Source organism: Centroberyx gerrardi, chromosome 20 (genome assembly GCF_048128805.1).
Source record: "Centroberyx gerrardi isolate f3 chromosome 20, fCenGer3.hap1.cur.20231027, whole genome shotgun sequence".
NCBI lineage: Eukaryota > Metazoa > Chordata > Actinopteri > Beryciformes > Berycidae > Centroberyx > Centroberyx gerrardi.
This window is the reverse complement of record NC_136016.1, coordinates 15,935,371-15,961,636: the sequence shown is the minus strand read 5'-3', so window position 1 is coordinate 15,961,636 and position 26,266 is coordinate 15,935,371. Positions and strand designations below refer to the sequence as shown.

Below are 26,266 nucleotides of genomic sequence, written 5' to 3'. Positions count from 1 at the left end.
ACTTTATAGCACTTTTAGTTACTGTTTGCTTTTATGCATGGGTTTTTCTGGTTTACCAGAAAGGTTTTTAAGCACTTAGTTTTAATATTCTTTACATGCTTAACACTTTTCATTATATATGTAGCACTTTATTTTAAACATGCATATATATAGCCTACTGTACATAGCACTTACCTACATTAGGAAAGCTGCTCACCCAAATAGGTGAGATCATACGGCCCAGAGGACCTCTCTGCTGGTGTTGTGGGTCCAAGTCTGGTCGCACCTGTGAAAATAGAATGATAATAGAACTAAACATACATATATCAACCATGTTGCTTCTCAACAAAGCTACATAATGGAGAGCGGAGCCAGACCAAAAGGCCAGTGCAGCCATCCCATGTTGCGGTCAATTAACCTAATTCTTTAAAAACCTAACTCAAACCTTAACCTGACCCTATTTCTCACATTAACACCAACCCTAAACATAACCCTAACCCAGACACTGAATATCCAGAGAATACTTTTCACTCTGTTGTGAGAACCGTCTGAAACTCAGTAGACTTTTTAGCAACAACACTAAACTATCCAAATAAAGTGTGACCAATATATATAAGATTGGTTGGTGTGTGTGTGTGTGTGTGTGTGTGTGTGTGTGTGTGTGTGTGTGTGTGTGTGTGTGTGTGTGTGTTTGTGTGTGTACATTAGCATAAATTCAATAAACAAGAATGTGACAGTAAAGTTATAGACTTATTTCTGTTGTGGTTCATTTGATGTTAAAATGACCAGGCAGGTTGGCAAAATACATTCAGCATTAGCAATAACAAATTATCAAAGCAATATCAAAATGCATAAATATAGTTCAGAATGTACAACATGATATCAATAAAGTGTGGCCACAAGGGAGCACTATCCAGGAGCCATTTTTAGAGTTGGCCTCCTTATCTGTCCCACTGATGATGGCGGAGTTCATGACCAAGTGACCAAACGTCCTGCAGGTCAAGGCAGTAAAGTGGTGTGAAGGGCATGGAGGGGGTGTTGAGCTGGTTTGGTAAGGTTGGTTGGGACTTCATTCACCGACATAATCAAATTGGCTTCTTCCAGTTTTGTACAGTTTTGTACTTTTATTTTTTTAATATATTTTTTATGACTTAAAGTTTATTTTCGTTTTTCTAATCTCTTAACTTGCTCTTCTTTTTTTGTTTTTGCTTGTGTAATATACCGTATCCTGGATTAAACTATGATTGTTTGTTCATCAAAAAGAAAAGAACAAATATATAAATAACCACATATGAAATGAAATAAATAAAAAGTGTAAAATAGACATTGCACAAAACAAAATAAAATGCAGAAAATAACGACCCCAAAGGACCTATACAAATGAACAATACCACATCATTATGTCTTTCTCAGGTACAATGTCATTATGATGAAAACTACAATCATCCTGAATCTTTTGCAATGTCAAGATGGTACTTTCCCCATTTTAAAATATAATCTTCCAATCTAACTTGTTTATAAGAAGCCAAGTTCAGTGAAGTCCCGATAAGAAGGAACTCCTGCATTTTTCCAGGCCCTCATTAAAATCTGCCTGCCCACCATCATACCAACTGGATCCAGTTAGTAGTGAATGAAACTAAAGAATGAAGGACGGAGTGTTTTGCTCATAGATTCAGGTATGAGTTACTTTCTTCATTGCAAATGTAAATGCAATGCCGCCCCCTGCTGATTTGCCCTTTATGGACATGCCATCATCCTGTTAAAGATCACTTCAGTTTAGAGATACAGTGGCAGCAGAAATTACTATTACTGATTCTCTACACTTGTAAAAAGTACAACATATTTATGTGTCTTGGGACAACACATATTGTGATATTTCACAAAACACATTAATAAAAATTCATGTTGTGTTGTACTTGCTATAGAGACACGCGTTTGCCCCAAACTGACTCAGTACAGAACAACAGCAGAGAAGAAACCTGTGACTAAATGTTTTATTTATTATGCATTTTCACTTCCTGTAAATGCTAATAATTTATGAATGTAGGTGTAAATGAAACAATGCTTGTTTTTGCTGGTGATTCCCAAACAGTGGCGTCCAGGGACTCCAGGGGTGCTTGAGGGGCTCCAGAGGGCCCCTAAAACATGGATTAGTTTTATTTCAATAATAATTAATTTTCTAGAAATTAGCACAATGACAGAATGTATGAATGAGTAGTTTTCACTGCCCCCTCCCCACCTACAGGATGCAATCCTATGCTTAATCATAACTAACTACATGAATCTTTTCAGATGTGGCTCTGAGGTGTAAAGCATATCTATTTGGGGGTGCTTGACTTGTAAAAGTTCGGGAAGGGGGACCTCAAACCTGTGGGTATACAAACACACACACACACACACAGAAAGGGTTTGACTAGCTCTCTATCTTGTGTGTTTCTGTTAAGATAATGGTCGGTGGAGGCCGCAACACATGGAACGCACTGATAGCCTATTATCATTTTCCATTAGCTATGATAGCAGAATACTTTTTCCCCCAACAACCATCTTTTCGCTTTACTGTATAGTGGAAACAACATTTACTTGGTGTTTTTCAACTCTGGATCCAACACTGACTACATTTACAAGCATGTAGAAATGTCAAATATATTGCAGGTATGGATTGAAACACTGAAAAACATCTCTATTGTCAAAATTATTTTATAAACCATCTTTAGTGGTACACTAATTTTTTTTTTCGCTAATAAATGACTCAGCATCAAATGCATGGCCATGACGTCAACCGAGTTCAAGGGTGCTAATGTGAAGTGAGATGTTTCTATTTCACCTGAATAAATTAGCAACTGGATCTCTCCTTTCTGTTTTTGTTTTGTTTTTTTACCATAATTTGTCACTGTATTTTTTTTTTTTATCACTTTCTATGTTTTATCACTGTGGAAATAAATAAATCCATTCAGATGTAAAATAATCCAGAGCCAGTCACTGTCTTTGTTGGAAACGATAGCTGCTTGTATGTCGTCTTTACTCTGGCACTTTGCCCTATACTCAGTAGATTAAGTCTCTCCCACTGTAGCGGCTGCCAGAATGTTCTCAGAATAACCCTCCTTCCTGCCCTCATATCAGCACCATGACACAGAACAACTGTGATGGTGCCAGTGTGGGCATCTCTAGCTCAAATCTCAGCGCCAAATCCCTTCCACTTGACTTGAATCGCCAATGTTTATTTTGTATTCAGTTTAGTTGGCAGCATTGGAAGTACAAGTGTTGCCATGTGTCTTCATGCCATACTGCCAAATTAATGAAAAACTGGAAGTGTCTATCACTTGTGTGGTTTGAATATTTCCTTTAAGCCATGTTTTTATTTCCTTAATAGTCAAACAGTTGTAAATGTATGGCTCAATGATATTTTCAATCTCATTATCAACATAACCGAGGAATATACGTTATTTACATGAAGCTATATGAGTTATATTGGCACTGTCACTGTGGCATGTTCTCAAAGAATCTGAAAAATTGGCTTTATTGTCTGACAAATTGAGCTAGCCCGCATTGTTTCATTGAATGACAGGAAAGTATTCACTCAGGGAATTGATGAGCAAACCAGATGAAGCCTGGAGGCGAAACACGTTATTGGCTCCAATGCGTTTATTGTTGCCCTAAAGGCACGTTAAAGACATGTAAATAACGGAGCGGCCTTTCAGCGTGCGGCGGAATACTTTCATCGCTGTGTGGATGATTATTCCTACTTCCTACTCAGCACCTGGGGAAAGCAAAACACTGGGCACGTTAAACCTCTAGATCACCCTCACCTGGCCCCTCAAAAGGGGAATCCCCATGGCTCAGTGCCAAAAAGATGTTATAACCCAAACCTGAAGATGTCATACCCTATTTCACTCCCTGTGCCCCTGTTTCACCGCCTCACGCTCTCCTCAGCCGCTAAACTTAGCATGGTGGCCTATTTTTAGTGTATTTCTCACTTTGCCGTTATAGTACGCGAGATGGGCTACCTATGGCCCCTGAATGGGTGGGGTGAGAGTTAGGGAGGGGGTCATCTTTGGTGGGATAGCACCCTGTGTGAACCAGATGTGGATGGCTGATAGTGTCCTGTGCCCCTGGACAGGTTTTATCTCCCCCCACATCCACAGAAGGGAGGGATGTTACTGGTTTTTGACCCATACGTCAGCACTGGTCTGGGGTCATTTTATATTGACTATCTCCTATTTACCAGAGTTAAGAGACAACTGAACACACTGATCACCTATCAGTAGGTGCTGGGTCATACTGAGTTTTGGCGAGGGGCACCTCAGGGTGGGTGGTTCCCCCTGTTATGCATCAGGGGAGCGGCGACCGCCCAGCGCCCAGTGAACTGCCTGATCGACTTGGCACAGCGCCACATCTAGATTACTTCTCCTCAGGTAAGACTGGATTTAATGATTTCTCAGGAGAGATTGTTTTATCAATCAATCTCTCTGGCTGTTCATGAGACCTGTAATGGAAACAATGCAAGTAATTATGTGTAGTTTATTGTTTTAGTGGTAATTAATTATGGGTGAAATATTACATTGTTGTGTAACTCACTGTTGCATTGATCAAAGATGTTTTTTGTATCAAAGTCACATTCCATATTGATCCTAAAATTTGATCAAGATCAAAACACATTAAACATGACAATGAGCATATTGTAATCAATGGTGCCATGTATCCTTGATCAGAACCTGCAGTACTTGACAAGGTGTGTCAAAAATCAATAAAATCAATAAATTCAAGGCTGTACAGAACTCAAATATTACAGAACTTCTGCTTATAGAATTAATGATGCTTGCAACTGCTGTTTATGGTGTCCTGTTCCTTGCAAAGGTTTCAGTTTATATACTACAATTAAAATATGTTTATACTACACCACCCAACAGAAAAGCCACTGTTGCACCCTATTAACTGTAGTAAGTAAATCTTACTCATTTTGAAGTTTTTGTTGGACTGGAGACAGTTAAGTTACTCTTTTCCAAATGTGAGGCTTATATGAGGTCAGTTCATTCAAAATAAGATTAATTTGGATTATTTGGCTGCAGATAAACACAAACACATCCAGTCTTTGATGAAGCCTTTTGATGAAAGGAAATGTTTCAAAACCAGTATTCATTCAGGGTATCATTCCAAAATGCCAAAAATCTATTTTGAAAGTTCACTGCTTGATATCTCAAAAGCACAAATCCTTGCTTCATCCGGGATATTGCTGTTTTTGTGAGAGTCAGGTTTTTGTCAAATGGTGGATATCTCACTTTGGAACACTGCTCTTTTGATGAAAAAAGATCAATAAAGTTTTGAAGATTTAAAGACTATGGATTTTCAAGTTGATTGTATAGGTATTTTATGACGTGTACAGGTACATGTAGAGAATATTTACAAGACATGTTTGTCATTTGTTGTATCCAGTGCTTTTCTTTTGCCATCGGAGGCCATCAGTGTGCATGTGGGAGTGAGTGTGTGTATGCATGCATACATGCAGCCATGCATGTGTATGTGCATGCATATGTGTGTGATCTCTTGTGTAAGATCTGCTGGTAAATGGAGCATTGAAGCAGAGCCCCTGCACAATGTGTTTCATCCTGATAAGAAGCTCTGTGTCAAAAAGCAGATAAAGCCCCCTGCCTGGGAAAAACACAGTGAAGCATCGTCATCTTTGACTTCTTGCTCTTTTTGGCTGTTATGGAAAATGAATGACAGGCCGCAATGTGTTGCAGGTTATGTTCAAATATTGCTGACTTATCAAAAGGAGATTGGGGTTACATATGTCGATGGCTACTGACCTCTCACTCGGGACTGTAAGTAAAACCACCCACCCAGTCTCTCTGCTACACACGCACACATACGCCCACACACACACACACACACACACACACACACGCACAGTACGCACGCACACACACACTGTACATGTTCATACATAGACACATTCATCATTACATACATACATCATTGGCCTGGATCAACAACATCAGAGTAGAAACATAAATCTTGAATCAGATTGTTGGATCCTAATGAATGAAAATGAAGGAAGCCCTTGCATGACCTATCCATTTAAAGTCTGAGAAGGCTGATAAATGTGATCTAATAGGTTCATATGTTAATAATAATACTCTCCCTCCATCTATTTCTTTCACTGTTACAGAGCAATGGCACAGTGTGTGAGGAGCAGGACTCCTCCCTCTGCATAGCTTTCAGAAGGTAAGTTGCTGTGTCCCTTGTCCCTCTCCTCCTCTCCTCTCTGACCCTCCACTAGCTGGAATGGATCCTCCCTACTCTATGTTGACTGTGTCAATACATGACGACTCTCTCCATTGATACACACCGTAAAGGAGATTCATTTGTGGAGGGAGGAAATGCATTTTCCAGTTGAAAAGCTATTTCATTCACAAATTATGTAAAATGCTATTTGCTGAATATAGCTTAAATATAACACGCTAAATAATATCCTGTCCAGATATGTCCTGTATAACCCATATGTGAAAATCAATCAATTTAACAGCCGGTAAAGAATACTATTAATCAACCAATGATTCTGCAGATGAAGCCCCACTCTGAAATATACTTACTCAGTATGAGTTTGTTGACCTATTACTGTAAAGCAAAGCAAAGATGCAAGTTTCTATCTAAATCAATGCTGATTTTATACCACAAAGGTTTTATATGTTGGTTTGATTAAACATTATGACAGGCAGCAAATCATGAACAGGGTTCAAATCAAGACAAGTGCTCAACGGTGTGTTGCTCAAAGAAAACTGGTGACAGTTTCTGCTCTGCCACCTTCAACCCTACTCCTCTGATCTAACTTATGGTTTTATAATAGATTTCAGCTCTATAACAACTAGATAACACCTCTATAATTATTCAGTGGCTGATTTCTGACCCCCAACATTGATGCATCTAACTTGGTACAGCATCACTTCTCCTATCTGAAGGGACTCCCCCAGCTCGGGCATCCATAAAGTCCCACTCCCCCCTGACCCCTGAAACCCAGTCAAAACCCAAGATGAAATTTCAAACATTCAATTTGAAAATGATTCTGTTCTTTTGATTTCCTGAAAAGCTGACTTTTTGGTATTAACTGGACAAGAGCAATATACCAGTTTGCAGACATTTTCACACAGTCCCTCCATATATTAGCATGGATAGCTTATATATGGTGTTTCAGAAGCTGGATCCTTGTCTCTTGTCATGTTACAGGCCTCAGTTTCAGGAGACGGACAGCTCTGAGATGTCTGCCGTCTTGGAGGAAGGCAGGGAGGAAGACGAGCTGGTGAAAGGCGACTTCATCCAAATGTTCACCATCTCTCCCGGTGATGTTGAAGGTGAGTGGGTGGACCTGGCAGCGTAATCCTAGCCTTTGTTGTCCTCCAAACACGGACAATAAATGTGATAAGATGCTGGTTGGATAATGACACAGTGCGACTGGTCTGGTGCGCTTATCAAGTCGCTGTATTTACTATCAATATTATGGGTGAGACCAGAACACATTGCTCAGTTGTATGTGTGTGTGTGTGCATGTGTGTGTGTGTGTACGCACGTGTGTGTGCGTACCTGCATGCGCATGTATGTGTGTGTGTGTGTGTGTCAGAGAGAGAGAGAGAGAGAGAGAGTATGAATTAGAGTGTGTGCCTGAGTGTGATTGTATGCGTGCATGTATTATAGTCCCACCCATCATCAGACAGCATGCACACACACACACACACACACACACACACACACACACACGCACACACGCACACACACACATGCAGGCAGCTCTAAAGAGGTGGTGTTTATAAAGTCACGCTTTTTTGCCGTTGTGGGGTCAGTCACTTGTCACTGCTGTCAGCTTGGCTGGTGCCTGCAACAGGTAAGTGTCACCTTTTCTGCTAGAATTGCGAATGACAATAGTGCAATAATACAAATGCAGGTGTAACATTGCAGCATGAATAATATGAGAACTGTGCACTGAAAACTATACATTTAATATTATTGTTTAACAATCAATGCTGAAGTAATGATTGTAGCTTAATGCAGGATTTTGTGCTTAATCTTACTCAAATGATGCCTAAATTACAAAGCAATACAATATAATGTACAACAAGGCAGCCATATTGGAAGAATGTTGCAGCATGCATGTGACATGCCATTTTCCTGAATAATATGGGGCAACTGAAGGGAAAATGTAACATACATCCCAGTTTGTGTAGCTTAAATGTTATGTTGCAACTGCTAGAAAGTCAAAGGAAAGCCTGACTTGTGTTTAAATGACTGTTCAGTTATAAAATGTGAAATGAGCAATTTGAAAAATAAATTGACTGCCAAATTGGAATTTTATAAAACTTTAACCTTAAGACTTTGCAAAAGTCTTAAGGTTTGGTGTGTGTTCAGTGTTTTGGTGTGTGCAATCATCTTTATTTTCAGATTTTTTTTAAGAATTAATATCAACGAACATTTTACATGGATTTATTCTTTGGAATTAAATCCTTCCACATTTATACTGTAGATGCAAGTTTGTCACTTCATCACAAACATGATCGGAGACAGAAACACTTTGTTCTAAAACATCTATAAGTGTGTGTCTTTTTTAAAGTGTGTGCACATGTTTGTGCAGCAATGTGCACACGCATGCAAGCGCACAAAAATATTGTCACCCGGATGCAATTTGAGACACTTGACACTTCAAAGAAAACTGCACAGATAGATGTGCAGACACATGCACCTGTATAATATGTGTGCACACTGGATGCACACCCACTCATACTCCGTAATGAAGACACATTTACACTTATGGAAACGCACACTTACAGAGGAACATGCATATACACACTCAACCGCTCACATGCACACGCACACACACACACTCACACACATACACAGTGAAGTCAGCTTAATCTGGCTCTTCTACCCCTTTGCTCAGCTGTGTTTTGGAAATACATCATTCTGTTGTCATAGACAACTTCAATGCTCAGGTCCAGTCTGAGACAATATGGCCGCTCTGATAGGACATCATACATTTTACATAACAAGGCTATAGTACACTTATTGACTATTAGCTGAATACATGTTTCACATATAGACAACGTGTGTGTCTTTATTATGTGGACAATAAAAACAAACATCCATCATCCATCATCCATCCATTCATTCATTCCTTTCATTCTCCACTATGTTTGAATAACCAAAATGCACTGACAGTGTTAAAACTTATTAAAAATATGTAATATGTAATTTGTAATATGTAGGCTAGGTGAATGCATGCAGATTAATTCTAAAATGCCATATATTTTAATTTCATATATACCAGCTGGCATTCTAAAGATTTAGAAAAAAATAAGAAAACTGCAGTTACTAAAGTTTTATGATTTTTTATTTTCTGCATTAATTGAAAGTTTATATGGTTATCTATGTGCTGAGGATTTGTTACAATAAAATAATTATTTTCTAAATGACTGAAAACTTGGGTGGTACATGGTCTTCATCCAGCGGCAAAAACTGAATCCACTATTTGATTGTAATATTTACTGTAAATCTGGAAAATGTGTTCCTGTGGAAAAATTGATTTCTAACCAGGCCCATTGTGTCTGTTCCAGCTGCCTGGAACTTCAACACCAACGCCAACCCCAGGGGAGAGTGTCAGGTGGCACACACGCACACACACACACACACACACACACAGATGGTATCATGTTCACTCAACACAAGCTTGTAGGTCCATCTGTAATTACATTTCTATAACTATCAGTTTAGAGCAAATGATCTGACATGGATGAACAACATTGCAAGTTAGATTTCTGCTGTCAACCCCTATGCCACTGTTTCACATGCACACACACACACACACTGCATACCCACTCCAGGCACGCGACAGCTATTGACAGTCCAAACATGTACAGGGAGAGCCGTCGGCCGTGTCCCCACCGGAAACCAGCAGTGGACCGCGACCTGGAGCCGGCTGGGGGCTCAGCCAGAACAGCCACCATGTTTACCTTGTAGACACAAAGTGTCACCTGCACGTCACCTTTCCACATTAGCCTGATCCACATCCACACTCGCTGAAAGAGCTACCATGAAGTTGTTGGAGAGGACAATGACTTGATGTGATACTCCATGGGTTGTTGCACTGGAAAACAGTTCCAAAAATGTCATCAAAGGCCATGTTTTAGTTATCCGGTGGAGTATGAACTTGGTTTTATCTGATCCTGTGATCCTGACTTGATCAGAGGTCATCTTTTTTGGGGTGGGTGCATTAGACATGTCCAAAAAAAGACAAAGACACACAGGAATATTTGTTAATATTTATTGTGATTTTGACCCTTATACTCCTTACTATTGGTTGGTTGCAGTATTGGCCATTTAGGAATTTAAAGGAAAAATCCACCCTAAAACTGTTTAACACTGTTGTTGTTTTGTCAGCTATCTAAACATCAACAGTAAATGTCAGCTTTCAGCATCAGTCCGTCAGAATCAAGGGCTTCTTTCTAGACTCACCATTTTGCACCAGTGTTCAACAGTCAAACAGGGAGAAATCCTTTATAGAAGAAGCAGAGATAACAATTTCTCCACCAACAGCAGCCTCAATAGACCAGAATGTAATGCAGCATTTAGGCTACAACTGCCACCCATTTTTATGAGCCAGTCATTACCTGCGTTCCTCTGTGTTTTCAGGTGTACGTGGAGCTGAACGAGCTGATGAAGGACCAGAACCAGCAGGCCTACTGGCAGGAGACGGGCCGATGGGCGGGCTACGAGGAGAGCTTCGACCCTCAGGCCGGAGCCTGGGGGCCCTCACACATCTCCTACCTCACCTTCAAGAGCCTCATCCAGCTCCGACGCACCATGAACACAGGTCAGACATGGATATGAATCAACAAATGATATGAATGTTTCATGAATGAATGTATAAATTAATGAATGAATGAGTGTGATGAATGAATGAGACTATAATAATGAATCAGTATGAATGAATGAATGAAGTGTAGTATCTCATCTACCAAAAAATGAAAACAATATACAATCATAACGATAAGAAGGAAGAAAAGAAAAAAAAGAAAAAAAACAGACAATCATACAATGATTAAAAACGAGTGCCCTCAAGGAGGCATAGAAAATAAGATCTTCTTCTTCTTCTTCTTCTTTTTATCTCCTCCTCTTCCTCCCTCATCATCTCTTAATGTTCTTTTCTGACCTATGACTCTCGACCTCCATGTGTAACATTGTTGTTTGTGGCCACATGTCCATGTCCAGGTGTGGTGATTTTCAACTGTGAGGAGCAGAGCCTGGCCAGCATTGCTGAGAAGATGGTGGGTGAGATGGTTAACAAGAAGGAGATAAGGCCTGGAGACAAGGAAGGAGTGCTAAAATCTCTGCTCCAGAACCGCAGGTATCCTCCACATTTCTCCCACCAATGACTCAAATGTAAATTACCTGCCATTTAAATTTTAGGCATTTAGTTGCCGCTCCAAGTAACTTACACTGAGTGAGCTGGGAAGGGTTGGGGGTTTTTGTCTCTGGTTTTTTTTTTTTTTGGTCCCTTTAAGTGACCTTTTGCCTCCTTCCAGGCCATCATTCATTGTAAATAAGAATTTGCTTTTAATTGATTTGCCTGGTTAAATAAAGTTGGAACACAATTCCAAAATACTGTATATTGGTTAGGTGAATGTATGCATGCACTGCTCTGACCTGGATACAGACGACCGATAATTAGTGTGTTTGTCCCCCCCCCAGCCAATCAGTCTTCTGACTGACACACACACAGTCAATGACAAGCATTCAATTTTCTCCCTCTAGCCAATCAAGTGACCCAGAGAGCCAAGCCCTGACAGATGGGATGGAGTTGCAGAAGTTTTCAGTCAAAGACAGGGTAAGATGTGGCTGATGTGATCATCCCTGTGATTGGATCATTGCTGATAACATGACAGTGCTCCTGAGATCAGATAACAGGGGCAATAGCAGTGATCTTAAAAGAGAAAGTGACTTCTGGCATCAGACCACTTGGGAAAGTCATTCAGAGGATCAAACGATTGAGAGTCAAAGGGGATACAATTTTTTGGAGAATTTTTATAAATCGGTATTCAACTTTATTATTCTATTTTCCACCATCTCCGCTTTTGGATGGTTTGATCTTTTAAATATCGGCATTTAATTATCTTTGGATTCTCAGTGGATCCTACTCAGTTTCAAAGGTTGTGAAAAATCCTCTTGAAAGTTTGGACACATTTTCTGTCATTGCAAACACATTGTCCAAGTAAGTATTTGAACACAACTTTTGCTTTGATTTGGTGAGAAGAGAATCCATTCAAATAGAATATCAAAACTTGCATTCATTTTCAAGTAGCATAGATTATCATGACAGGCTTCAACATTCAAAATTTGATTTCTTTTACAAGCATTATGACCATGATCATAATAGGGATAGGAAAGTCTTTGAGGTTCGTTCATATGTTGCTCTGCTCATGGATGCATTTTGTTTTCCTTCAGAGGGATGCATCTGACACTGTTGAGGCCTCCATGGTTCTAGTAGGTGAGCCAACATTTTCTTTTTGGATCTGGAGTGTGTGCGTGTGTGTGTGTGTGTGTGTGTGTGTGTGTGCATATATCTATTCCTGTATGTATGTGTCTCTCTTTGTACCAGGAGCCCTGGACTTCCTGGAAAGGCCTACAGTTGCGTTTGTGCGTCTGAAGACGGCGGCGGTGCTGGACTCTGCCTTGGAGGCCCCGGTGCCTGTACGCTTTGTCTTTGTTCTGGTGGGACCCACCAAGAGTGACATGGACTTCCATGAGACTGGCCGTGCCATGGCAGCCCTCATGGCTGATAAAGTGAGTCTGGAAATGGCATTTATAATTACATTTAGGTACTTAGCTGACACATTTTCCAAGAGCATCTAACAATGACTGACACCATTTCTGTTGAAAGGGATTGAACCTGTGAACCTCTGGTTACAGGACAATCTAATCATTCGGACCATGTTGCCCGAAATCAAAATGTGAAAATATCAAACATGTCCATAAACCAGTGCTGTAGTCGAGTCACCAAGTCAAGTCCTCAGCATGCGCTCCCATGCTGAGGACTTGACAGGCAGCACATGCTCACCATTATCTTACATCATCCTTTCAGTGGTTGTAAGATACATTTTCATGGGTTAAGCCTACATGTGGCCTAGATTGTTAACCAGTCAGATAATCAGGTATAAATTTACAGCAATGTCATCAATATTCAAGTCCAAGTCAAATCATGATTCATCAAAATTGGGATTCAAGTCCGAGTCCAGGACTCGAGTACAACACTGCCATAAACATCTTTAATAGAGCTTGTTCAGATGATGTATAAACTAATGCTAACCATATTTATAATACACAGTATCCTCATTTATCTAAAACTCTAAAGAATTGAAGTTGCTTAGCAGAATGAAATGTTTGGAACACTGAAATGTATAGACACTCTGGACCAGTGTTGTTGGATATATGAAATGCACATATACATCCATTGTGAAATTCTGTAACATTACAGAATTTACAGATACAGGCTGCAGTCTTCACCTCCCCTCTCTCTCTCCATCCCAGGTGTTCAACCAGGCAGCATTCCAGGCGCAGACCACCCGCGAGCTGACGGACGCTGTGGCCGACTTCATGGACTGCAGCATCGTCATCCCGCCCACCGAGATCCAGAATGAGGCGATGCTCTCCTCAATCATCGGCTTCCAGAAGAAACTGCTGCAGGACCGGCTGCGGCCCTCCGACCCTGCGCTGCGCCTGGATGTCAAGCCTCGCAGGCGTGGGTCTTCACTTACACTCACCTGTTCTACAAATACACACTCACCACCGTATCAAAACAGTCACGATATTGTCACTGTCGGGTGAAAACCTTGCAACTCCAATGTTGGTGATTTTCATGTTTTAACTTCAGTTGACAGATTACATGCTCCTCAAAACAAATTGCATGAACTCAAAAATGCATGGTGTCAAGCTAAAAACATGTCTGTTTTTCTGAGTTCCTGAAAAGTTGACATTTTGGAGACATGAGGTTTTCACTGGACAGTGACAATATGAGATTTAACTTTTTTGATTTTATAGGCTCTGCACTGATGTAACATTTGCAAACCAACCAGTTTTCATTTCTCAATTTGTAATCTTCAGTGCATCACAATAGGAGGTGAAATAATGAAACTTCCTATGTAGAAAGACTATTCACATCAGATTTAAACTGTTTTCCCCCAGTTTCCAAATCTTCCGGGCCTCCACCTGAGGACCCCCTGGCCCGTACGGGTCGGCCGTTCGGCGGGATGATTCGAGACATAAAGAGACGCTACCAGCACTACAAGAGCGACATCACAGATGCCCTCAATGCCCAGGTCCTTGCTGCTGTGATCTTCATCTACTTCGCTGCCCTGTCTCCTGCTATCACCTTTGGCGGATTGTTGGGTGTGTGTGTATTTGTGTGAGTTTTATGTGCGTGTCTGTGTTTTGCAGATACTGCATTTCTGTTAACCTATTTAGGCAGTAAATCCTATAACCATATTTGTCACCTTTGCCACTCTAGCTGATAAGGTGGAGAATATGATGGGTGTGTCTGAGCTCCTCATCTCCACCAGCATCCAGGGGATCATCTTCTGTTTTGTGGCTGCTCAGCCTGTCCTGGTCATTGGTTTCTCTGGTCCACTATTGGTGTTTGAGGAGGCCTTCTTTGCTGTGAGTTATACCAATGAAACATATCCACATCTAGGCTACTTTTAGAGCTTTCCATTGGCCAAAACATCCATAATAACTAGCTATGAATATGACTCATGGTGTGCAATTTAAGTAGGTCTTTGTTACTGCTTTGTGATAAATGCTAAACTTATGAGTAATCCATTCTGTTTATTCATTCCTTTTATTCTCTCAGTTACTATTTACATAAATAATATGCAGAATTTCAATGCTGGTCTTGGCCAGAGATAAACTGAGTCTCCTTGTCATTCCCACTCAGTTCTGCAAGTCCCAAGACATTGAGTATATTGTTGGGAGAGTGTGGGTTGGCGTGTGGCTGGTCATCATCGTGGTGGTCATTGTAGCCTGTGAGGGCAGCTTCCTGGTGCGATTCATCTCCCGCTTCACCCAGGAGATCTTCTCCATCCTCATCTCCCTCATCTTCATCTACGAAACCTTTGCCAAGCTGGGGAGGGTATACCATTTCCAACCATTTCTCGCATTCAGTCATTTCATTACCCACCTTTCTGTTCAAATTTGTTTGATGACATTAACATTCATTCATGCATTTCACCCCTGTCCAGTTGAAGGAACCCCCAAAATTTCAAGCTACACAGAAACCTGAGTTGTTCTTTTGAATGTCCATGATTACGCTGCTGTTTGTCGTAGGCAGATTAGAATCACTCTTCATCTACACTGTCCTGACTTCACATCTTTAGATCTTCAAGGCCCACCCACTGGTCCTGAATTATCATCATCTGAACTCGACGGTAGACAATCCCTGGCACCCAGTGGTGATCAAGGAGCAGATCTACGACAATGCTACTGGTAACATGACCGTTGCCACCACCACTGTCAACCGAGCTTACCCCAACACAGCCCTCCTCTCCATGTGCCTCATGTTGGGCTGTTTCTTTATCGCCTTCTTCCTGCGCCAGTTCAAGAATGGGACCTTTCTGCCTGGAAAGGTGAGTACAGTTAGCATTGATGCTATATTTCTTAGGCAATCCCCAGTTGGTTTCAGAAGAGAAAGTTCTGCCCACTGGAATTAACTGCTTTTAGCTACTGTTCACCAGTGGTTTCTAACAGATTTAACCAGTTTTCCTAGATCCTGTAGGGAGACACTATCCCATATTAGAGAAAAATCTTTGCATTAATAAGAATGTTTCTGGTCTGTGCTTTCCAGGTCAGACGCTTGATTGGTGACTTTGGTGTGCCTATTGCCATTTTCCTCATGATTGTCGTGGACATCAACGTTGATGACACCTACACGCAGGTTGGCCCATGGTCCTCAGCTTTCAAGGCCAAACAGTTTCTGTTTTAAATAAGTCTACGATACCCATTTAATGAGGTTTAAGTATTAAACTTAACACACAGTATGTGTAGATCGGATTGGCCAAAACTGGTGTCTTTTCTGTGCAGAAACTGGTGGTCCCCAAAGGCCTGATGGTGTCCAACCCAGCCAAAAGAGGCTGGCTTATCAACCCTTTTGGAGAGCACCAGCCTTTCCCTGTATGGGTGATGTTTGCATGCTGTGTCCCGGCCTTGCTCGTCTTCATCCTGATCTTTCTAGAGTCTCAAATCACGACGTGAGTGAAAGTTGTATCTCCACAGCAATATCACTTTTATTGCAATGAACCAACTGAAATGACCACGTCAAACATGATGTATCCACCCTCTAACCAACGTTTGTATTCATCTCTTACCAGTCTGATTGTGAGTAAACCTGAGAGGAAGATGGTCAAGGGCTCCGGGTTCCACTTCGACTTGCTTGTTCTGGTGGGCATGGGAGGGATAGGCGCTATATTTGGCGTGCCGTGGCTCAGTGCTGCTACCGTGCGTTCTGTTACCCACGCCAACGCCCTTACCGTCATGAGTAAAGGACCAAAGCCTGTGATTGAGAAGGTGATGGAGCAGCGGATCAGTGGCATTCTGGTGGCCCTGCTGGTTGGTAGGTGCAGTCTGGTTACCCAGTCTTCATGGATCTCTTCTACTATATCTAGACTTATATGTGTAATTTGAGGTTGATATGGAACTTAATTCATGTGTTAAGACTTAATGTGTGCTTTACAGTTCCATCATTTATTGTCTATTGTCCCTATCAAATAAATAAATCATAAATGTCTGTTCGTGTCAAGGTCTGTCCATTCTGATGGAGCCGATCCTAAAGATGATTCCCATGTCGGCCCTGTTTGGGATCTTCCTCTATATGGGAATTACTTCACTCAATGGCATCCAGTTGTGGGATCGCATGCTGCTTCTCCTCGTTCCTAAGAAGTACCACCCTGATGAACCCTACGCCACCAGGGTAAGAGTCTCCTGATGACATCATCACTAATGCATAGGGCATGGTGCTAACATTGCCAGGATTAGGGGTTTGATTCCCACTTTGGCCTCTGATAGTAAAAATGTATGCAGTCATGTCATGTCATGTCATGTAATTTCATGTCATGTTTTGTCATGTTTTGTCATGTCATGTCATGTCATCTTATACCGTGTCATGTCATGTCATGTCATATTTTGGTCATATCATGTTTTGTCACGTCATCTTATACTGTGTCATGTCATGTCATGTCATACTAACCCTAATTCTAACTATGTGCTAGTCATTGCAAGAGCCCGCTAAAGTACAATGCGAGGCAAAAAGCATGTCTATGTTCAACTAACTTCAATATTTTTACATGTTGGCCGCAGGTTAGCACAGGCAGAATGCACTTGTTCACGGTCATCCAGATCGTGTGCCTTGCGGTTCTGTGGATTGTTAAGTCCAGTCCAGCTTCCCTGGCACTTCCCTTCATTCTCATCCTCACCATCCCGTTACGTATGTTTATGACCGGACGCCTCTTCACTGAGTTGGAAATTAAATGCGTAAGTCTGAATTTCTTGTCATTTTAATGAATACAACATGGAAATACAGGCTTAAGCAGCACTATTTGGAATACATGGGTACCTGAGCCTGAAAGGTTGTGTGTGGAGGGGCTGTTTGTGTGTATGTATGTATGTATGTGTCTGAATGGTCCTCAATCCTCTGTGTCTGTTGTGTTTCAGCTGGATGCAGATGACGCTAAAGTGACATTCGAGGAGGAGCCGGGGCAGGACGTATACTTTGAATCTCAGATGCCGTTGTAGACGTCTTCCATGACAGTTCATCATCCCTTCATCATCCCTTAACTTTAAGAAAAATATTTTTATTTATTTTTGGCTCAAAGTCTTTGATTGTTTTTTAATCTACTTATGAGCATACACATATTTTGAGTGTTTTTTAAAATGCAAAACCCAAATATAGATCCTATCTTTCACTTGACCATTGCATTTCAAATATATACGGTCAATATATATATATATATATAATTAATGTCCTGGAAAAATTTGCCTTAGTCAAACATTCCAAAAGTTTTCAGGTGAATTCTTTGAATATGTTGTTTATTGTTTCTCATAGTAGTAAAATACATTGTATCTTCCACACTGTTGCAGTTGGAAAGATTGAGTGGAAAAAAAGGATATTGTACTGTTAAAAGGCAAAATTGTAGCCTACATATTTCTTGAAGCAATTATGCATTGGGGGTAATCTTATAACACATGCCATTTAAATTATTGTTATATTCACTTGCATAGTAATGACACTGGAGAAAATTCAGAACTCTGAATTAAGTAGTATATGGATTATGTTACAGTAGAGATGATATTGAGGCAGTCCAACAAACAAAATGTAAATATTCCAGCCGAAATGATCAAAATGGTAACACTGATGTGGGGGACTAAAGGGACAACACCACTGTATAGTAACAATAACATTTAAAGAGAAAATAATGAATATGTGTGTGTTGTTGAATTTTATATTGTGTGTTATATTGCTGTCTTCATGTCATCTCTCAATAAATAATAAAACTACCTCCAAAAATAGTCAGTGTTGCATCTCCGACATGCACAAGCAACACACACATTCTCTCTCTCTCTCTCTCTCTCTCTCTCTCTCTCTCTCTCTCTCTCTCTCACACACACACACACACACACACACACACTCATCTCTCTCTCTCTTTCTCTCTCTCTCTCTCTCTCTCTCTCTAGTCCTACATTTGTTTACTGTAAAAATTCCACTTAAAAAAATATTGACTTATGAGCTGAGATTTCAGATCTTGCTAGATCCCAATGTATATCCCAATTTTAATAAGATGGTTTTTTTTTTTTGTTTGTTTGTTTTTTCAAATGTATTTACTGAATTATTATTATTATTAGACAACGAGGGTGATACAATGGACACAAAACATAATACAGGCTCCACAAATTGACATGCAAGCAACATGAATACAAGCAACATGGCGAATTCCAAAAACTTGTTCACAAATATTATAATGTAACATGGGGGAAATTAAAGGAAAAGGTAATAAGGTTAATCGTCAGAAATATATTAAGTGTAAAATTAAGTGTATTATTGTACTGTAAGTGTAAATGCTCAGGAATTAAACTTGAAATTAGAGAACATTTTTCACATATGGATAGTTTTGCTGGGTTTACAATTTGCACTATTTTTCAGGGTATTTATACATATATTAAAAGTGTCTTTAAAGACCTTGAAATTTGTCTGACCATTGATTCATCAACGAATGCATCTTAATTTTACGTAGAACGCTTACGTAAAAACTGTAGTGGGTTACGCTCAGAGCCATTGAGAGCCATTTCTGTCAATGGCTCTGGTTACGCTGCTCTCTGCTCGTGCCTGGTTGGCTGTTCCCTCAGCAGGGACCCGCCTACAAAACGTGGAGAGAGCCATGCTTGTTGTCTACAACCACAAGATCGGGCGGGCTATATCATAATATACATGCAAGGGATATTGAACTTGGTTATTTTCGTGTTTCACGCAGTGTTTTGGATAGAAACGAACGTCACGGTAGTACCCGTAGTTTGTAAAATACTGTCAGGCAACCAATAAGCTTTGACGGGCAGCTAAGCCAAGCTAGCTAACTAGCTAACGTTAGTTGGCTTGCTGCACAGCTTCCCGGAGTCACCTATCTGAATCCCAGTTTGAACACCAACTCTTTACCTTACAGTTAACGTTTACCCCAAGATTTACATCGCTACAGTAGGAGATACTGACACCGTAGAAGGAAAATGAGTCAAATGGAGACTGAAGAGTCAGGTAGGTTCAATGGGATAAAGTATAAACTTGTCATTTCTGAGCCCATGTAAACCCTAAGTTGATTTACATGAATGACTAGAAAGTTTGAAATACATTCAGTTTTTAGCTATATTGTACTATATCTGGGCTTTCCTTGCAGAGATGACATTATGCTTGTTTACTGCAGAATGTCTCGATCTTGGCATGTATTTCTGCTGTTTGGATTTCCATGTTTTGTCTGTGGCCATTCTTTGACTATAGAGTGGGCCACGGATGACCTGCAGAAGCTTCTGCATGCTATGAAAAACAGCATCCCAAAACGTGACACAATGAACATATATACCAAAGGACAGAGGATTCTTGACTGGGAGAAGGTGGCTTTCCACCCTTACTCTTCTGAAGCATGTCGACACAAGTGGCAAGAGGTTTCACAGAAGGTGAGCGACAGAGTTTTTAGTACCTTCACATTGTCTTGTCAACCACTGATATTAACTGCCTTGGAAATCCTTCGTCATTACATGATTTTTGTTTTTTTACAGATTTTTTTGTCAGTACTTTCAAATAGGCAAAATATTTTAACAGTGACACAGTGAAAAATATGAGCGTCATATCACTATTTTTGGCAATAGATGTTAGATTTGAGAATATGCGAGAGCTGATGTGAAATGTTCTATCATAACATAGCATATTTCAGTTGAGAACTCGTGCATAAACGTGTTATTTGTGGTTCATGTTTTACTGTTGTTGGAACTGCAGCAATGGTTAAAGGTAGAATATTTGAATGTGATAATTTGATACTTAAAATAACAAACTAGAATTCAAAATGTCAAAGTATTCCTTTAAGACAGGCTCACGAGTTTGGTACAGTGTAATATTCATGTTTTTCTTTCTCAGATGCGCAAGATTCGGACGCTCACAGAGCTCATTGTAGAAGCTGAGGATGCCATTCATAGCCCTTTATACAAGGTGAGGAAAGCTTGATGTAAAGCTCTGTGTTGTCTGTATTGAGCTGCATATTGGGGGTTATAGGTATCATGTACGTAGGTCACAGTGGTAGTGGTAGCAATAGCACATTGGTCTTGCAAACAGCGCACAGACATGAGTGGTTGCTGGTCAGTTTCCTAGCATTATATGGTGATATGGCTTGTTAATTATGCATGCACACTGTGGAGCTATCTGCATAAGTTAAAAGCCCCTCATTGAACTCAGTAAGGGGTCACTTAACAGATAAAAGCAGAAATTTGGATGTATTGTGGACTGGACGGAGATTATGCTAATGAACACCACACACGTGAATGACTTTTCCTGCAGTGCCCGAAGAGACCCATCCCTCCAAATGCCATGTTTCATAAGGAAAAGTGGGCCAAATATCAAGAGAAGCACCCGGACCTGAGCGGCCAACAGCTGTTTAAGTTGTTGAATAAGAAGTACCAGGAGCTCCCAGAACAGAAGAAGGTACAGGCGAGGAGAGGCCAATGCTAAAGCAGTGGTTCTCAACTGGTATTGCATAAGACCCCAAATTTTATATCATGAAATATTGGCTATTTTTTTCATTTATCACAGGCTAAATATGTCAAGAAATTCCAGCTTGAAAATGAAGAATATAAGCAAACTATGCTGCATCTCAGGTAGTAAATGGAAAAAAATATATATATTTAATTTGAAAAAAAGTTGCATATACACTTGTTAGGTGGTCTAGTAGACTGCCCATATAAGTTCAGTGTCAAGCAAATCCTTTGTCTTTCAGGAAACGTCATAAAGTTAGAGACATTAGTCAGCTTTTTTTAAAGAGTCCCCAAACACCTACTGGGCTCAGGTCCAGCCAGCAGAGGGAGAAGTTCCTGCAGGCCAACCCAGACGTAAGTGATGCAAACACAGCTGGATTTGATCTTTTTTCTTGTAATTACCTATTAATCTAATTTTCATGTTGATCAAATACAGTTGACATGGCAATAGATTTGCTAAAAGAACACATCAGATACACCAGATAAAATGGGTCAACCTTTTCATAGATTGGAGCTAATATGAGGAGGTGGGCACACAGACACACAGATGCACACAGAATGCGCCAAGGACAGATCTGCTCCTGAGTTAGCTTACCGTTTATAATTGTTTAAATTGAACCTCTAAATGTGATCTCTCTTGTTGAAGCAGGAAGAGCAGCATCCTGTAGAAGAAGAAGAAGAAGCAGAAGGAGGACGGAGCAAAGAGGAGTCCAGACAAGGCAGCACACCTTCCAAGCCCCCTATGTAAGCCACTAATACTAGAGGAACTCAATAAAAAACACACATATGCAGTTACAATGACTGGAATTGAATAAGAAATTCCCATGTTTTTTTTTTTTTATTAATCTTATGTTCAGAAATGAGTAATTTGCATCTCTTTCTGTGTTTTTTATCATTACATTACATTATATTACATATATTACATTATATATGTATGTGTGTGTATATATATATACGCTTTTGTTCAAAGCGACTTGCAATAAGTCATTTTGTATATAATCATCTTTTTTTATTTTATCATTCTTTTTATCACTTTGCTTCTATGTTTCATCACTGTGCGAGTAAACAAAACTAAGCAAAGCTAACAAGAATTCAACCAGTTAAATGACTGGCAGCTGAGCGCCGTTTAGCGAATTACTGCAGCTAACAGTATTGTTTGTGTGTGTGTGTGTGTGTGTGTGTGTGTGTGTTTAGCAATGGCTATAATCTCTTCTGTAAAGAGCAAAAGTCATCCATGGAAAGTGTCTCCAGTAAAGACTATATAACTGTGTGTGCCCAGCGCTGGCGACAGTTGCCTGAGAGAGAGAAGGACAAGTACAAGACGCGCTGCAGAGAGGTCTGAACACACACACACACACACACACACACACACACACACACACACACACACACACACACTCTTTCTGTCCTGGAAAGTGCTACATAAAATTGCTTGTTCTTTCCACACGGTGCACAGCAATCTAACACAGTAATAACTTGCCATACCACACTCACCACATGACCCTGAAATCAAGTTTATCATGTTGAGTTGTTGAATCTGAACACAACACTAATACTTCAATAATGTTCATTTCTTTCAGTTGAAGAGACAATATAAGATCAAGCTGAGTGATTATCTATGTGTAAGTAATATTCCTCCGACTGCAACATGTGAGCCGATGCTGACAAAGACATTGTGTGATTATGAAGGTGTTTGTGTTCCTCAGGATTTGGAGGGGGAGGAGCAGCAGCAGATCCTAAAGGAGAATGGCATCGAGACTCTTAAGCAGCCAAAGGTCAGAAATTAGTTCAGGGTTCCTACACTGGTCTGGAAATGCATGGAAAATGAATTTGATCATTTCCAGGTCTTGAAAAGTCTGGAAAAGTGTTGCTCAGTCTCAATACACGACTACACATTTTCACCAGTTGTAGGCTCGCTGTCATTTCACATATTGAGATAATTTAATTGAATAATCTTCAGCTATTTAGTGATGTGGCCTAGTTGACAGTCATATTGCCCAGCCACTATCAGCATACATCATATCGAACATCCACCAAAATCTCTTTTGTCACGGCCATCATATAAGAGGGCTGCTACATCCCTTCAGGTCCCTTTTTAATTATTTAAGTAGGAAGCATCACTATCCTTTAAACTTGTGTGCAACAGTTTTGTTTATGGCACAATCTAGGAAAGGTCTTTTGTTTTCCCATGATTAGAAATGACCAGAAAGCTATTTAAAAGGAATAGTACTCACCCTCACAGTCTTCACCAAAAGAACTAAAGTGGCCGGGTCCTGGTTCTTTAGAGTTCCAAAAAGGGCAAAAAAAAGAAATTTAAAACTGTCACAATGTATTAACACTTCAATACTGAGGGCGGATTGTAAACAGATGAGGTGGTACCTTTTTTATTTGAATGCTTGTTTTTGAAACTCCATTTCAGTTTCCATGCCTTTCACTTTACTTTCTGTAAACAAAAGCTAATACTGAAGGGGGATAGATGGTGCACTCTCGCTCTCTCTCTAAAAGAATGTGAATTGATTGCCTAATTAGAAACTTGTCTGTGATTACTATACAGCGCTTCAAAAAAGCAAAGCCTTTAAGGACGTTCCTCGGCGAGCCCAAGACGCCGTCTCGGTGAGCATAACTGACTTATATCTGACCATACAGACATCGTGCCTTCAAGACGCCATGCCCAGGGTTAATTATAAGTCCAAAGCAAAGGACATTCAACAAATCTAATCCTTAGTTGCATTACTGAAGACAAACCTGAGCCTCTGAATTGTTCTTCCTCACACAGAGCGGGTAATGTAGAGTTCTGCAGAAAACAGATGGAGCTTCTGAAGAGTGACATCCCATATACAAGGGATCGCATGGCCCATGTGGGTCGAATGTGGCAGGGCCTCTCTAAACTGGAGAAGGAAAAGTACAAGGAGAAAGCAAATGGCAACTTCGTGAAATACACGGCGGAGCTACAGAAGTGGTTTAAGGTATAAAGAATCCCCTCCACTTTCTGGCAGGATGAGCTGATTTTTGATCGAGGCCTACATTTTTTTCTCTGTTATAATTGGTCACTGTTTACATTCTGCAGATGTTGCCGGCAGTGGAGCAGGTAGACTACCTGCAGAATAACCCCAGGGTAAGTATGTATGAAAACTCAAGTACTTATTTCTTGTTTGTTTCTTTATAAAGATGTCTTGTAGGTTGCTTTGTTTTGTTTTCTCAAATTTGTAATGTACTTTTCTTTGCAGAAATGTAAATTCCTTGATGTCGAACAAATTAGTATTCATCCCGAAGAAGGACCAAGCAACTGCAGACCATCTGTAAGTTGACATGTGGTTGATACAACAGTCTCAACAAAAGCTTTTGGCTACATAGCCTTTGTTCTCAAATTTGTAATGTACTTTTCTTTGCAGAAATGTCAGTTCCTTGATGTCGAACAAATTAGTATTCATCCCGAAGAAGGACCAAGCAAGTACAGACCATCTGTAAGTTGACATGTGGTGATGCAACAATCTCAACAAAAGTTTTTGGCTACATAGTCTTTGTAGGGTATGTAGGATATGTAGCCAAAAACGTTTGGTGAAATCAGTGAAGCATCAAACTAAAAGAAAAGAGAAGAGCGTGTGGCTTGAATTTTGTTCATAGTGGTTTTTACAAAAGCCTCATGACTGCACCTCGCTGGGTTTGTGTTCTTCCCATCGAAGTTTAATAGAACAATCTCAACCCTACATCACCACCAGACCAATGAAAAGCTCTGGGTCTTAGTTTTACTGTGAAGTTTGAAAGACCCCATGAAACGGCATCTTTACTTCCTTGGTTTGATATTTACGCCTAGGGTGCAGCATGAGGTCACCATTAAAGATACTCTGTTTTCCAGGAAGTAAACGTAATGGGAGTTCATTTCATGGGGACTTGAAGTACAGTAAGCAAAATGTATTGTAGGCTGCTGAAGTTGTTTGTGAGGGTCACTGATGGTCATATCTCCTTCAGTCCTGCCTTCAGACTTGACGTTCCCAGAAAAGATTTGTCACCTCACTCATACAGGAAGTAGTCAACTGCTTAATTCTGTTGAGGATGCCTTTACGTCCGTCCAGTGTTGTATCTCTGGTTGAGCTGCTGTATAATTTATGTACTGAAAGGATATGTCATCTGATTTAGGGTTAAAAGCCCTATTTTCAAAGCTAAGCATCCACATCTGTCTGTTCACACACAGGATTCGGAAGATGAAGACATTGAGGACAGCAGCAGTGATGAAGAAGAAGAGGGGGAAGATTTAGGCTATATTGAGGTTAGCATACCAGAACACTTTCTTTTTTCTTTTTTTTTTTTTCCATTTTGCAACCATCCGTCATGGCGTTATAAATAACATTTGTCTGTTGATGCATAGGTTGAGGATGAAGACGAGGATGAGATAATATGGCAGAATTAGATGATGATGATGAGATGGAGAACCACACCAGCGGCCTTGTACCCACCTCTACTTCAGAGCGGAACTCTAATTCAGGAAGATGAACTAAAGCCACACACAACATGGTGGCCATGTTGCCTGGAAAGTTGCTGTCTCTTGTCCTCTGCAGTGTTTCACAGCTTCGCTTTAGGTGGCTCGCTCTGTTAAATCAAGCTGCGCCTGCTCCTATATGCTCATGAATAAAGGAGACAACAAAGACTCTTGTTTAAATCACTGAATGGTTAACTCAACTTTTCTACTTGTGCTGTTAAATAAGGGTGAGCGTCTATGTTGAAACTTGGAGGAAAGACAGTGGGAAGCTCAATTTTGCTATTTGCTATGGGTAACAATTTTATGATTTTATGTTTTTTCATTACTAGACTTAGTATTTTTGCTTCAGTTTACTGTGGAAAAGATATTTATAATTAATCCTTTTTATTGCTGTAAACCCTTGCTCATTTTGTTCTATACATTGCAGCATTTGAGATGTGCCTCAAATAAACATGTATGTTATATAATGGTGTGATTCATCTGTGGGGATTGCATGATTTA

General features: G+C 40.3%; 2 protein-coding genes across 2 annotated transcripts; both read left to right on the top strand.

The window, feature by feature from the left end:
- Window positions 1-7,776: 7,776 nt before the first annotated feature.
- On the top strand, window positions 7,777-18,570 carry slc4a1b (solute carrier family 4 member 1b (Diego blood group)). The gene is made up of 18 exons (XM_071901161.2): window positions 7,777-7,852; window positions 9,576-9,622; window positions 10,651-10,831; window positions 11,230-11,365; window positions 11,773-11,845; window positions 12,463-12,505; window positions 12,617-12,801; window positions 13,546-13,756; window positions 14,200-14,403; window positions 14,522-14,670; window positions 14,948-15,142; window positions 15,387-15,635; window positions 15,854-15,943; window positions 16,090-16,256; window positions 16,377-16,618; window positions 16,806-16,975; window positions 17,362-17,535; window positions 17,716-18,570. Exons 3-18 carry the CDS (start codon window positions 10,675-10,677, stop codon window positions 17,794-17,796), a joined length of 2,526 nt encoding a protein of 841 aa, XP_071757262.2. The 5' UTR covers window positions 7,777-7,852; window positions 9,576-9,622; window positions 10,651-10,674; the 3' UTR covers window positions 17,797-18,570.
- An 863-nt stretch (window positions 18,571-19,433) lies between these two features.
- On the top strand, window positions 19,434-26,186 carry LOC139913198 (upstream-binding factor 1-like protein 1). The gene is made up of 17 exons (XM_078290858.1): window positions 19,434-19,804; window positions 20,045-20,220; window positions 20,678-20,749; window positions 21,095-21,238; window positions 21,347-21,411; window positions 21,531-21,642; window positions 21,935-22,032; window positions 22,483-22,624; window positions 22,869-22,910; window positions 22,995-23,063; window positions 23,843-23,901; window positions 24,065-24,254; window positions 24,356-24,403; window positions 24,516-24,587; window positions 24,681-24,752; window positions 25,481-25,555; window positions 25,655-26,186. Exons 1-17 carry the CDS (start codon window positions 19,777-19,779, stop codon window positions 25,694-25,696), a joined length of 1,506 nt encoding a protein of 501 aa, XP_078146984.1. The 5' UTR covers window positions 19,434-19,776; the 3' UTR covers window positions 25,697-26,186.
- The last annotated feature ends 80 nt before the right edge of the window (window positions 26,187-26,266 follow it).